Raw genomic sequence first — 13,387 nt, forward strand, 5'->3', positions numbered from 1 at the left:
TGGGCTAACTGCAACGATAAAGGAAAAGACCGATCTAAATTCTCTCATCTCCACATAAACCTGCATCATTAGAGCTAATCAAGTACCTATGCGTAACTGAACCAAGTGGTAGGGGTACAAAGAAGTATATAACATCCATGACACTGAGGGGTTTACGTCTAAGCTTTTAAAGCATAGGCTAGAATACTGGGTTGAAAAAGACTTGCCTTCATCATGCCATTGACTTCAGATACTCCAGAATTTTCAAGCCACAGGGAACAAAGACGGAATATCCACATATCATGCCCTTCTCCACTTAATAAGCAATTGATGTAATTTTCAACTGCTTTACATAAGAAACGTTTACGATCCTCCTTCAGCGCATGGAGTGCACATTCATCCAGCTCCAGCTCTCGCTGAACCTTTACTGTGTATCTTGCATTGGATAATTAAAGTAAAACACAAAAACCATCAAATTTTTTAGAACTACAAAATCATACATGATATACAACATCTATGAAAAATCAGGTGTCCATCCCAGGAGAAAAAGCAAAATTCCAAGGATTATAAAGGGAACAAACTTGGAATAAAGGGTTTAATTACATCAAATAGGTAACTCTTCTGTATTTAATATCAATACCTATCTCTTTTCAACTATGATACCAACAAACAAACCAAAAAAGCAAGACAAAAAGCTAGCACCCATATACTCTACAATGAGTTCATGCTCTGGTTCCGTATATCTGTATATACACAGTCACTGTGTATCTGTATATCTTGCCACTTACCACTTATAGACACCAAGGGTTACCTGTTCATCTGAATTTTATGTTCCCTAAGAAGCCCCACTTCCTCTTTGGCCCTTTTCAGGAGAGCTTGCTTATTTTCAAATTCTGATGATTTCATGTAGTTTTCGATTCTCTGGTATTGAGTATCTGAGAACCGTGCTAATGAGAGAAAGGCCTTCATTTTTCCATTTCTGAGTTCATCGTTGCTTTCTCCATCACAATTTCCAGCAACTTCCACTGCCTTCAAGAAAACACAATCCATTTATATTGTATTTTCAGATACTAAATGCATCTAAAGAATCACTCAGATCAAAGAAATACCCACACTGAAGTTTAACTTATATATATATGTGCAGGCTAAATTATATGTGAGGGCTAAATTATAAGTACAGTATTTTCTTGACTTTTCAAAACAACTTTGACAGTGCAGAAATAATCCAAACAGCTAATATTTGTAAAGAACTGTGCAAAATCAAAGGACTCTATAAAATTTAAAGACAATCATATTATGCTTTTCATGTCACACTTATTTAGTGAGGTAGCTATTTCCAAAATCAGTTAAACTTCAGGAATAAGAGGGAGAAACAGGAAGGTCGAAAGGGGCTGGAAGACGGAAATCTTAGCCCTGCTTACAGGGTGCTGGGGCTACAAATGAATTGTAAAGGCTGACTTGCATATTCCTTAATCAGTTATTTTTATAGATAAACAAATGGAGAAATTATCAGAAAAAACTTGTTGAAAGAGTAGCTGGTGGTAAGGGGTAGAGAGAAGACATATTTGGGCTTACTTTCAAAATATGCTCCTTCTTGTGTAACATTCTGTTTCATTCTGCCCTGAAGATTATACAGAGCTACAACAGTAACAATATACGGAAAAGTGAAATCATACTTTTTTTTGTTTTGTTTTGTGAGAAAGATCGGCCCTGAGCTAACATCCAATGCTAATCCTCCTCTTTTTTGCTGAGGAAGACTGGCCCTGGGCTAACATCCATGCCCATCATCCTCTACTTTATACGGGACGCTGCCACAGCATAGCTTGCCAAGCGGTGCATCGCTCCGCGCCCGGGATCCGACCGGCGAACCCTGGGCCGCCGCAGCAGAGCATGCGCACTTAACCGCTTGCGCCACCGTGCCGGCCCCGAAATCATACTTTTATTTGCTTTTGAAATACATTTGGCCTTGATAAAAAGATCAAATATATTCATGCTAAACAACTCTCTCAAAGGTTGCTAGAAAATCTTACCTTTTCCAGATAGGTCTGCATGATGACTGCCGGATTTTCTAAGCAAGTTTCTGCTAACCAGTTGCCACAAACCCTCAGACATTCTGTGTATATAAGTTTTAAGTTGGGATCATTCTGTATACAGATAGCAAAATGTTAAAAGGTAATTCGTGACTATACAAAAATGTCTTCCATGTGGAGGACAAAAGCAGGTTAAAAATATTTTTCTTCATGTGCTTTCACCATACAACTACTTTAATAATTCCAAGTATGTAAGTTTATGAAATAATTACCCTCTCTTATTATTATTACTATTTTGAAACAACTCACAATTACTGAGTACTTATATATGCCAGGCACTTCCTAATGGCTTTATGTATATTAACTTGTTTAATCCTCACAAGGACTCTGCAAAATGAGTACTGTTATTACCCTTAATTTGCAGAGTAGAAAATGAAAACTGAGGTACAAGAGGGTAGGTAACTCTAGCCAGCCTTACTCCAGGGCCCATATCGTTAAGCAGTATTTACATATCATATCATAGCGACTTCCAGTGCTTTGATATAATGATGAATTCTCTAATAATGGAGGATGTCACACAAGTGCCCAATACCAAGAGTACTGTACACTGATATTCACTAAGTGGGTGTATGTCAGAAGGACATCATTATGGCCACACCTTTAAATATTCAGACAAATTAAATAAATCTACCAAAAGATAGACTGATTGAATTGTTGTAAATACGAAAAATGAATACTTTCCAAACATCTTTTACAAATATTAATTTTCCAGACTCCCTTTTACAATTTCTTGTTCATGGATCAGTAATTTCAAGACTTTAATAAAACTGCAGATTTATTATTTATAACAGTAAAATACTAATTCAACCAATAAAAAAAAAAGCGAACCTCTGTACAAGTGGCATCCAACTTCTTGATCATTTGCTTGAGAATACTCAGGGCAAGGCTCTGCTCCTTTTTGGCCCAGAATACTTGCGCTTCCTCCAGCTGCCACTCAGAGACTCCACAACTAGCTGAATTATACTGTTTAATTTGAAATATTGCCCTTTCAGGGAGCTGAAATGAAAATGACATATGAGAATGAATACTTTTACTATTATTACTACTACCACTAATAATAATAATGAAAGCAGTAACTACCATTAATTGAAGACTTGATTATTTGTCAGGACTGTCTTAAGTACATCTCTACCTGCCTTCCTAGCCCTCACGTCTGACTGTTTTTCATATCTATAGCTGTATATACACGATTCAGCACTATTGTGGTTTCAGGCATCCACTGGGAGTCTTGGAACGTATATTTATAATACACACACACACACACACACACACACACACACACAGTGTATAAAATCATTGAATTGTTATCAATATAGTCAGTTATCTTCTCATTTTATAACCAGGAAATTGAGGTTTAGAGAGGGTAAGTACTTTGTCCAAGGCTAAACTCAGGTGTAATTCCAAAATGAGAAATCTTAAACAATTATGCATAATATTTTAATAGTGATCTCTATCTCTCAATGACATTTCTTTTTCACTCATGCTTTCTATTTTCTGGGTAATAAAAGGAAAAGTCAAGGGGTGAGACGACACAATTTTAAATCCTATTACCTGAGTGTTCTTGAAAGTTCGGGCTAGTGTGGAGAGTTCTACAAGGTGCTTGGTGAGAATGTCCTTAAAACATTCTCTTTGGGAGCTCTCCATTTCCTTTTCCATCAAGATCTCCAAAATGACTGTGCGTAGAGCCATGATAGGCTCCTGAAAACTAAAATCACTGTCTTTGAGAAGCTGGGAGTGTTTTCGCCACTTAATGTAGACTTCAGAGGGCTGCCTATCTGTGACTGATCTGAAAGCAAAATCATAGAATTCATGTAAGAAAAAAAAAAAATTGGTATCCTGCAGGTTCTAAACTTAAGATATAATACAGTCACGTGTCACTGAACAATAGGAATGTGTTCTGAGAAATGCATCGTTAGGCGATTTTGTCATTGTGCGAACGTCATAGAGTATACTTACACAAATCTAGGTGGTATAGCCTACTACACACCTAGGCTATATGGTCTTAATCTTATGGGACCACCGTCGTGTACGCACTCTGTTGTTGACTGAAACATCATTACAGTGCGTGACTGTAGAAAGGAGTTTTTGCAGTAACAAGACTAGAACTTCTCAATAATCTGAAATAAGGTCCAAAGGTTAGAAAACTACAAAATGGTCAGACCTCTGAGGGTCAGCAGAGAGGCCACAGATGATAAATATTTTTTTTTTTAGGCTTCATAATAAACATTTTTTAAGATTTTCTTAAAAATATTCTTTGACCTCACAAAAAGCAGCACTTCTAAATATATATTCTTTTGAAATGGGAACACAGTCATCAGGCCTGTCATACAGAATGCCTACACCTCCAGTCCTGCTTCAATGCTCCATGTGGTAAAAGAGGACATGTCAGCAAGCACATGAAGTAAACTCATTAATTGCTGACTGTGCCCACCAGGCACAGGAGATGACTCTGCATGATTGATTGCAGGTCAAGGAAATCACAACCCAGTGAAGGAAATGTTGGCATCTGTCAAAGGTTTCATTTACCAATGGTATTTATTCAAGGAAGAGAAAATGCATATTGGACAGTTAGTTTATAAGAAGAGAATGCTTCCCAGATGTTCAAACTAAGCAATACTGTCCAATCCTTCAGGACTACTGTATTGAGAGAAATCAGGGCAAGGCAGGGAGACTAAGAAGATAACAAGGCGATGACTAGGAAACGAAAGCTTGTTTAGTTGCTTGATAAAGAAGGAAACAATAATACAAATTCATAGGAACCAAAACTTTAATTTCTCCCAAAATGATCCTAGAGCAGCTTTTTTTTTTTGGTGAGGAAGATCAGCCCTGAGCTAACATCTGTTGCCAATCCTCCTCTTTTTGCTGAGGAACATTGGCTCTGGGCTAACATCCGTGCCCATCTTCCTCTATTTTATATGTGGGAGGCCTGCCACAGCATAGCTTGATAAACGGTGTGTCCGTGCCCGGGATCCGAACCCACGAACCCCAGGCCATCAAAGCAGAGAGTGCGAACTTAACCACTAAGCCACCGAGCCGGCCCCTCTAGAGCAGCTTTTTAATCTTAGGAACCCCTTTACACACTTAAAAATTATTGAGACCCCCAAAGAGCTTTCATTTGGATTATATCTATTGATATTTACTATATTAGAAACCAAAACTGAGAAAAATCTAAATTGCATTAATTTATTTAAAAAGAACAATAAATCTACTATACATCAAAAATAACACTTTTATGAAAAATAACTGTACTTCTCAAAACAAAATTTAGTGAGAAAAATGGCACTGTATTGCATTTCTGCAAATCTCTTTGGTGTCTGGCATTAATTGAAACAGTTGAATTCTCATCATTGCTTCTGCATTTGGTTTGTTGTGATATGATGTTCTAGTTGAAGTACATAAGAAAAATCTACCCTCATACAGATATGCAGGTGGGAAAGGGAGGAGTATATTAATGGTCTTTTCAGATAATTGTGGATATTTTTCTCTGATACCTCACCAAAACTTCACTGTACCTCATGAGAGAATGAGACCAAAAAAAAAGGAATATCTTGCTGTAAGTATAAAGATAGTTTTGATTTCATGGACCCTCTGAATGGATCTTGGGGACCCCTAGGAACCTCCATACCACACTTTGAGAACTGCTGTCCTAGAACATAAGTATTTGTTCACCAGCTCATCAAACTTTCCCTCTGCCTTTCTTCCTTATAGTCCCTACCAGAGGAAGAGCCAGTATTACTCTTGAGGAGTTTCTTAAGGAATTCTATCCTCTCTTTAATTGAAGATATCTTTCACTCAGATGAAAAGTTCCTGGATTTCTGGCGTAAGAACTCCCAATGTTGGGGCCTGGCCAGTGGCACAGAGGTTAAGTGTGTGCACTCCGCTTTGGCGGCCTGGGGTTCGCAGGTTCGGATCCCGGGCATGCACCAACACACTGCTTGTCAAGCCATGCTGTGGCGGTGTCCCGTATAAAGTAGAGGAAGATGGGCACGGATGTTAGCCCAGGGCCAATCTTCCTCGGCAAAAAGAGGAGAATTGACATCGGATGTTAGCTCAGGGCTGATCTTCCTCACAAAAAAAAAAAAAAAGAACTACCAATGTACTTTTCAATGAAAGCAGAAAGCAGTTTTGTTCCTTTATTCTTTAGATAAGAGCCACATCAATGGCTGTCTTCTGCTATATGCAATTTTGAAAAAACTCTTTTATTTTCTGACTCTAAAATTTCCTTCTCCTTTCTACTTACAAAGCATATTCCAAGTTTATTTTAGCATAAAGATATGGTGATCTTAGAAATTTATACTCTCTTTCCTTCCTCTTATAATAACAACATTGACTCAGAATGGCAGGGCTAAAAGGGGCCCAGAGACCATCAAATGTAAATCCCCCATTTAGAAATGAGGAAAGTGAGGCCCAAAGAGTCCAGTGACTTTCTCAGGGTCATAAAGTTTGAACTTACATCCACAGCATCCTGAAGAAGTCTTTAATCTCATTTTCCAGTATTTCTAGATCACTTTCTTCTCACCATTATAAGAGGCCATCTCCCCTAAACACCTACTTCAAATTCATTGATGGTCACTGAATAAAGACTACTGAATGTTGACTAAGAATCAGTCACCAGGAAAAAGCAGCAGGGATATAACAATAAACAAGAGGATGGGCCCTACTTTTAGGGAGCTTCTAGTAGAGCATGGCAGAGTATACATAAAATGACACTAATGCCAACACAGTGCTAAAACAGAATGGAGTATAATGTGCTATGACGAAAAACATGAGGAAACAATTTTATCTGGGGTAGAACAGGGAAAAAGCTATAAAGAGGAAAGCACAATAAAGCTAAATTTTAAAAACTTGAATTTTTACAATGAATATTTTTGAAAATTTTTATTTTAATATGAGCACAGTTCACTAGGCTAATGAACTTACACTATCATAAAAGGAAACAAACAAACCTACTGCTGGTCTCTATTTTTATTTTTTAAAGTCACTGCTGGTAACAGAAAAGCTGCTCTTGAGGATTACAAAGTCACATGAATCATACCTTGAGAAAAGCTCCCCAATGTTTTCCAGCTCTCCGATGGCCTGCAGTCTGCCCAGTGTGGGGTAGAGTGAATACACGGACTCAAGGCTACCCTTACACAACTCTTCCACTTCCTTCACTCTAGTGGCAGAAAAGACGAGACACTGTGAAAACTAAGAAGAGGTTTTCAGGAAGATAAAAGTTCAAATTTGTTGTTCAAGAGTTCTCATCATAGGCTTTGATGTTGATCTAATAACACTAATATTCACACGCACCAGCATATGAAGTAGAAACAAAATAAGTCTTGGAATCATACAGACCTAGAGCTAAATCCCAGTCCTGCCACTTATGGCTGTATAACTTTGGGCACAGTACTGGATTCCTCTGATCCTAAGTTTTTTCACTTCCAGAATGATTTTGAAGACTAGAGAATACATATGGAAAGAGCCTAACAAAGTGGCTAGCACATAATAAGCACTTAAATGGTGGCAAATATTATTTCACTAACAAAATACAGGATTTAATAGGTTACTAACTACTGTTAAATAAAAAACAACGTTACATTTGTTTAGCCTGTTATAGTTAAGTACTTTTCTTGTGCATTATCTCATTTGTGCCTCAGGACGAGCCTGTAAGGATTGACTATTAGTCACCACTTTATAAAAAGAAGACTAATGCTAAGAGAGGTGAATGCCATACAACTACTAGAGGAGACAAGATTAAAACTCTTCAGGACACTCATCCAGGAAGAGAAGAGATGAGTGGGAATCAACAAGACTTTCTTGAGGGTTCAGCGTACAGAACAGACCTGGGGTCCCAAAGGGAATTTGTTTTTTTAAAGAAAATATATTTGAACCACATAAACAAAGAAAAAGGTATTACATAGGAAAAAATAACAGTAACAATTTATGTAAGTACCTAACATATGAGCATGCTCCTACAACTAAAAGAAAAACTAAAAAGGTAACATTAGTACTATATATAGATATTTGACAAATGTGCATTAAAGAATTCTCTAATATAAAACATTTAAAACATGAAGAATACTTTTTAAAGATGGGCACACACACAATTCTTATAAAAACATCCTTGGAGAAGATCAAACTCACTAAACTCATAAACTCATGAAACCATAAACTCATCTGAGCACACATTTCTCAGATGTGCAAAAGCTATGAAATTGCTAATCACTGGATATTGCCTCCCCTTTGCATTGTTTGAGTTTCAACACTGACTGGTATGAATCATTTCTTACACAGGGGATTTTTTTTGAGAGGAGGGCAGGAATGACAAGGAAACAACCTGATCAGAGCCACCAAGCCCTTATCCCTTCACCAGTGCAAATCCTTATGTTGAAATTATTTGTCAAGTTTTCAGAAAAGAAGCCATGACATTAAATGTTAAATTACAATATTTCTTTCTTTTCATAATACCTGGCATATTTGAGACTTTCATAAAATGTGGAGAATTCTCTGTCTCTTAGAGACTGCAGAGCATTGTACAATGATTCGTGGTAACTGGTTCCTTCTACTCCTTTGCTGTGAGATAATTGAAAAAATGAAAGAAAAAATATATTAAAAACAAAGAATCCTAAGATATGCATACACAAATAATTTCACCAAAAGACAAAACTTTAACACTAAAATTAAGATTTCTGCATTTAAAAAAATGCATTTCTAGAAACTTTGGTAAAAAAAAAAAATCCAAAGAATTTTGTAGGTCATTTAAATTCTTCAGGCAGAAGAAAGTAAATTTCTCAGATATTTTGCCTAGTTCTAAATGTGCTGTATTCTCATTTATGTATTCAGTGAACACCTACTATGTGCCAGGCACTAGGCACCAGGTTCTAGATGCAGGGGATCCATTAGCGGACAAGTCAGATCAGGTCCCTGTTCTCATGGAGTTTATGTTCTGGTTTGGAGAAGAGTGACAATAAATGATAAAAATATCAGATAGTGACAAGGGACAGGCAGAGAATTAAAACAGGGTAACAAAATAGAATGACTGGGTGGCTACTTTAGAATGGGTGGTCAGGAAAGGTGTCTCTGGAGATACGACATTATTATTATTTTTTGTGTGTGTGAGGAAGATCAGCCCTGAGCTAACATCCATGCTAATCCTCCTTTTTTTTGCTGAGGAAGACCAGCTCTGAGCTAACATCTATTGCCAATCCTCCTCCTTTTTTTTCCCCCAAAGCCCCAGTAGATAGTTGTATGTCATAGTTGCACATCCTTCTAGTTACTGTATGTGGGACGCAGCCTCAGCGTGGCCGGAGAAGTGGTGCCTCAGGGCGCGCCCGGGATCTGAACCCAGGCCGCTAATAGCGGAGTGCGCACACTTAACCGCTAAGCCACGGGGCCGGCCCAGATATGACATTATTAAACTAGAGTCTGAATGACAAGAAGCCACACACATGGTAACAGGGGAAAAAAGAAGATACATTTAAGGCCTTTAGGTAGGAACAGCTTGGCCTGATGGAAAAACAAGCAGAAAGCCTATGTGGCTGAAATATAGTAGACAAAGGGAAGAACAATATAAGATGATTTATAGAGGCAAGCAGAAACAAGCTCACAGAGTAAAATGTTGTAAAAATATAAAAGTATACCTCTAATTTCATAGCAATCTAGTAGTTTGAAATTTGAAAGACAGTCCAAATAATGAAAACTCTTTTTCTATGAAGATGATTAAACATACAATTAACATGATTTAATTTTTTGGTGTTTATATCAAAAAAGACTTTTTTACATAAATATAAAATTTTTCATTAGATTAGGTGTTTAGCTTTTCATGTGGAAAATATGGTGACCTTACACATAGGGTATCAACGTTACCTTCCTATGTTACCGATTTAGCAGTATTTTTTAATTAAAAAAAGTATTTCATAAATAAAGATAAGTCTTTTGTGTACCATCCAGCCACTAAAGTTGCTATCTGACTAACTAAAATGTTTGCAGCAGGGAGTGGGAAGGAACATGCCTATATTTTTCTTTGGATTTATAAATAATAAGCGAGAAGATTCTCATGAAAAAATACTTTTTATATTTCTATTTTCAAATATAGCTTAAGCGGGGGTGGAGTTGCCCTAATGGAAGAAGAGAGTGAAATTCAAACCTAGGTACATTAACTGCTTCTTGCTATCTTATTGAAGCATTTAGGCATATCTATAGCTTGCAGCATCTACAAAACATAAAAAACACAACTCCTATTACATTCACAGAGCAAGATAAAAACAGTTTATTGTTTATAACTAGAGAAATGGCAATAAAAAATGTCAGAGTTCTCCTTACTTGACAGAAGTACAGTGATCCCACTGCATATTTCTCCATGCTACTTGGTAATGAAGTTCCTGTAGTTCAGCACACCACTCTTTATTTTCATGATCTAATCCTTTTAAATAGACAGAAAGGATATGGCAGAGTCCCAAATTCTGCAAGGCCTGAGCAGGAGTTTAAAAAAAAAAAGTAAGTAATCAAAGACAACAAAACTAGAGAAACAAAAAATAGCAATCAAACATGAAAAATAACTTTAAAAAATTTTAGTAGTTGACAATATATCACTTAAAATCCCAAAATATTATTTAGTATGTTCCCCCCAAAACACGAAGATAGATAGAGCTCAAACGACTCTGATATTTGATGAAAGAATGCTAAGCAATATTAGCTGGTAACAGAAATGATACCTTCTGGGACCAACTCGAATGCAAACTATGAGAAATAGTTTACATGAGATTTTCCAAGTAAAGGACTTGATTCACTACCTGGCACACTGTACAGTCAAGAAACATCTTCTACTGTTAGCTAACAAGATCATGATCAACAAATCTACACTATCTTTTAGGTCAGTGACTTGTCTGATTTACCTGTGGATCCCTCTGAGTTTTTAGCCCAATGCCTGAAAAACTTTCAGTCTTATCTCAAGAGTTTATCTAGCTGTGTAAATATTCCACTGACATACTGAAATATTCTCAGCACTACACTAGTAGTGCATTACCAAAGTAGAGAAAAAAACATACCTGAATAATTCCTGCCTGGCGGGTTGATGAGGAGATTGCTGTCTCAAGGTCATATGTTACTAGGGCTTTCCCCCACATTGCTTCATGTTCATATGTTCGTAGTCTATTATTAAAGATTTTCAAAATACCTTTGAGTTCTACATGCATGTAACTCCTTCACAAACAGAATTATTATACCATTATGTAGAAAAGTGCAATTTACCTAGTAAGGGGTTGTAACATTTTCCCTCCACCACAGCCATACAGACTATCTGGCTCTCCTATACTTCTGTAGATTTCTAAGAGCAGATCCTAAAAACATGGAAACAACAAAAATTGGAGAGAAAAAAATATTGCTTTATGAATTTAGCTAATTGGAAATTATATCATTACTAACATGTAAGTCCCAACTCTAAATGTTATAAAAATAAAATATAATGATACTGAAATACATACTAAAGATTTGGATCAGCAAACCGATCCCAGTCAACAGAATGATTGTCGATTACCTGAGAATTGCTGACAATTTCATCAATTAGATAAGAAATAAATCCCAACCTACCAGGCTTTTAACACATGCAAAAATAATCATAAAAACAAAAACAAATAATCCTGTCAACAGCTAAAACTGTACATGGGAAAATGACATTCTGCAAAGTCTGATACTTAAAAACTGAATTTGGTAGGGCCGGCCCGGTGGCTTAGCGGTTAAGTGCATGTGCTCCGCTACTGGCGGCCTGGGTTCGGATCCCAGGCGCGCACCGAGGCACCACTTCTCCGGCCATGCTGAGGCCGCGTCCCACATATAGCAACTAGAAGGATGTGCAACTATGACATACAACTATCTACTGGGGCTTTGGGGAAGAAAAAAAGGAGGAGGATTGGCAATAGATGCTAGCTCAGACCTGGTCTTCCTCAGGAAAAAGAGGAGGATTAGCACTGATGTTAGCTCAGGGCTGGTCTTCCTCACAAAAAAAAAAAAAAAAAGTGAATTTGGTACAAATAAAGGTCATGAGTTTTTCTTTGAAAGAAAACTCAAAATTGCATTATGTTATAATTGCTAAAATGTGATATGGATCAAGAAGTGGTGTGATGACTCAAATCTTTGTTGTAAAATTTACACAGTTAAAAATTGATTCTGTTTAAAACCATCTCAGTAAAATAAAAATGAAAATAGAAAAAAATAAAAAATTTAAAAAGTTAGAAACTGTATTGCATAGAAAATCAATCAAGCAATTTAACTGCCTTATTGGTGCTAGGCCTGGAGAATATTTTTGAAATACAAATTCATTGATATTGGCGTAATTCTACAATTCTAATTAAACTGTTTCTATACATAAACATGAAATCAAGCCCTCAGTGTTGGAACATTCAGTACCTAAGCCTAGCACAGTGCCCAGTACACAGAAAATACTTCAAAAACTCAGTAAAAGAGGTTAAGACTATACAGAAGCAAAAAGGGAAGGAGAAAAATCAGAAGAATGGGGTCAAAAAAAGTAGAAAGAACATATTTCAAGCAAGGCATGGTTGATGGTGTTAAGGGTTAAAGAAACATTAAGGAAGATGAATGAAAGGTGACCACCAGACTTAGTATCAGGAAGTTTATGGGTGACATTAGCAAGTGCTACTTTAGTGGAGAGTGTGGAAGGAGCGGAAATGAAGGTAGCAAACGTGGACAACTCTTTCACAAAGTATAGCTGTGAAGGGAAGGAAGAAAAAAAGGATGACAAAAGAACATACGGAAGAAGGAAATGATTTTGTTAGTTTGAAGGGGAATGTTTTTAATAGGATAAGTTTGAAATTGCTTGGATATGTTAAGACAGACCACAGTACAATAAAAAATAAATTTTCTGAGAAAGAGTTGATGAAAAACAAAATACTGGAAGAAGGATTAGTCTTGGATAGAAGGAAAAACTGTTACTCTACTTTAACAAAAGTAAAGGCTATGATGGGAGCAGATGCAGGGAGATTTCTGTGTTTGATAGTGGGTTGTGGGACTTCCTATCTACGTCCCCTGTTTTCTCCAAGAAGAAGTAGGTAAGTTGAAATCAAAAGCAGAGAAGAGAAGATCAGAGGTTTAAGTGAAGTGGAGAAGTTGAAAAAGTCATTTTAGAGGAATGAGTTGACCAAAGAAATTCACTAAGAATGCCAGACAGTATTGTGGGCCAATTTAAGAACAGATATTAAGAAATTTATAGAAGAAGCAATCTGCTCTGAGATGTGACATACAATAAACAAGGAAACAAATAAATATATCATTATAAATTATAAGTGCCATAAAGAAAATGAATGGGTACTATGGCAGAAAATATA

The 13,387-nt window shown here is 36.7% G+C and overlaps 1 protein-coding gene across 5 annotated transcripts in view; it reads right to left on the bottom strand.

The window, feature by feature from the left end:
• The window catches only part of ATM (ATM serine/threonine kinase), a 124,670-nt gene that overhangs the window by 31,591 nt on the left and 79,692 nt on the right, over positions 1-13,387 (bottom strand). For 4 of the 5 annotated variants that reach the window (XM_058545275.1, XM_058545273.1, XM_058545274.1 and 1 more), the window contains 10 exons: positions 11,298-11,386; positions 11,096-11,198; positions 10,371-10,519; positions 8,517-8,621; positions 7,105-7,224; positions 3,621-3,855; positions 2,898-3,065; positions 2,010-2,123; positions 791-1,008; positions 207-414 (listed from right to left, as the gene is read on the bottom strand). In XM_058545275.1, the coding sequence (XP_058401258.1) occupies positions 207-414; positions 791-1,008; positions 2,010-2,123; positions 2,898-3,065; positions 3,621-3,855; positions 7,105-7,224; positions 8,517-8,621; positions 10,371-10,519; positions 11,096-11,198; positions 11,298-11,386 (1,509 nt within the window). Of the gene's footprint in view, positions 1-206; positions 415-790; positions 1,009-2,009; positions 2,124-2,897; positions 3,066-3,620; positions 3,856-7,104; positions 7,225-8,516; positions 8,622-10,194; positions 10,261-10,370; positions 10,520-11,095; positions 11,199-11,297; positions 11,387-13,387 lie in introns of those variants that run through there. The other variant, XR_009220769.1, reaches the window with a different exon arrangement.

This window comes from Diceros bicornis, chromosome 7, assembly GCF_020826845.1.
Source record: "Diceros bicornis minor isolate mBicDic1 chromosome 7, mDicBic1.mat.cur, whole genome shotgun sequence".
Lineage (NCBI taxonomy): Eukaryota > Metazoa > Chordata > Mammalia > Perissodactyla > Rhinocerotidae > Diceros > Diceros bicornis.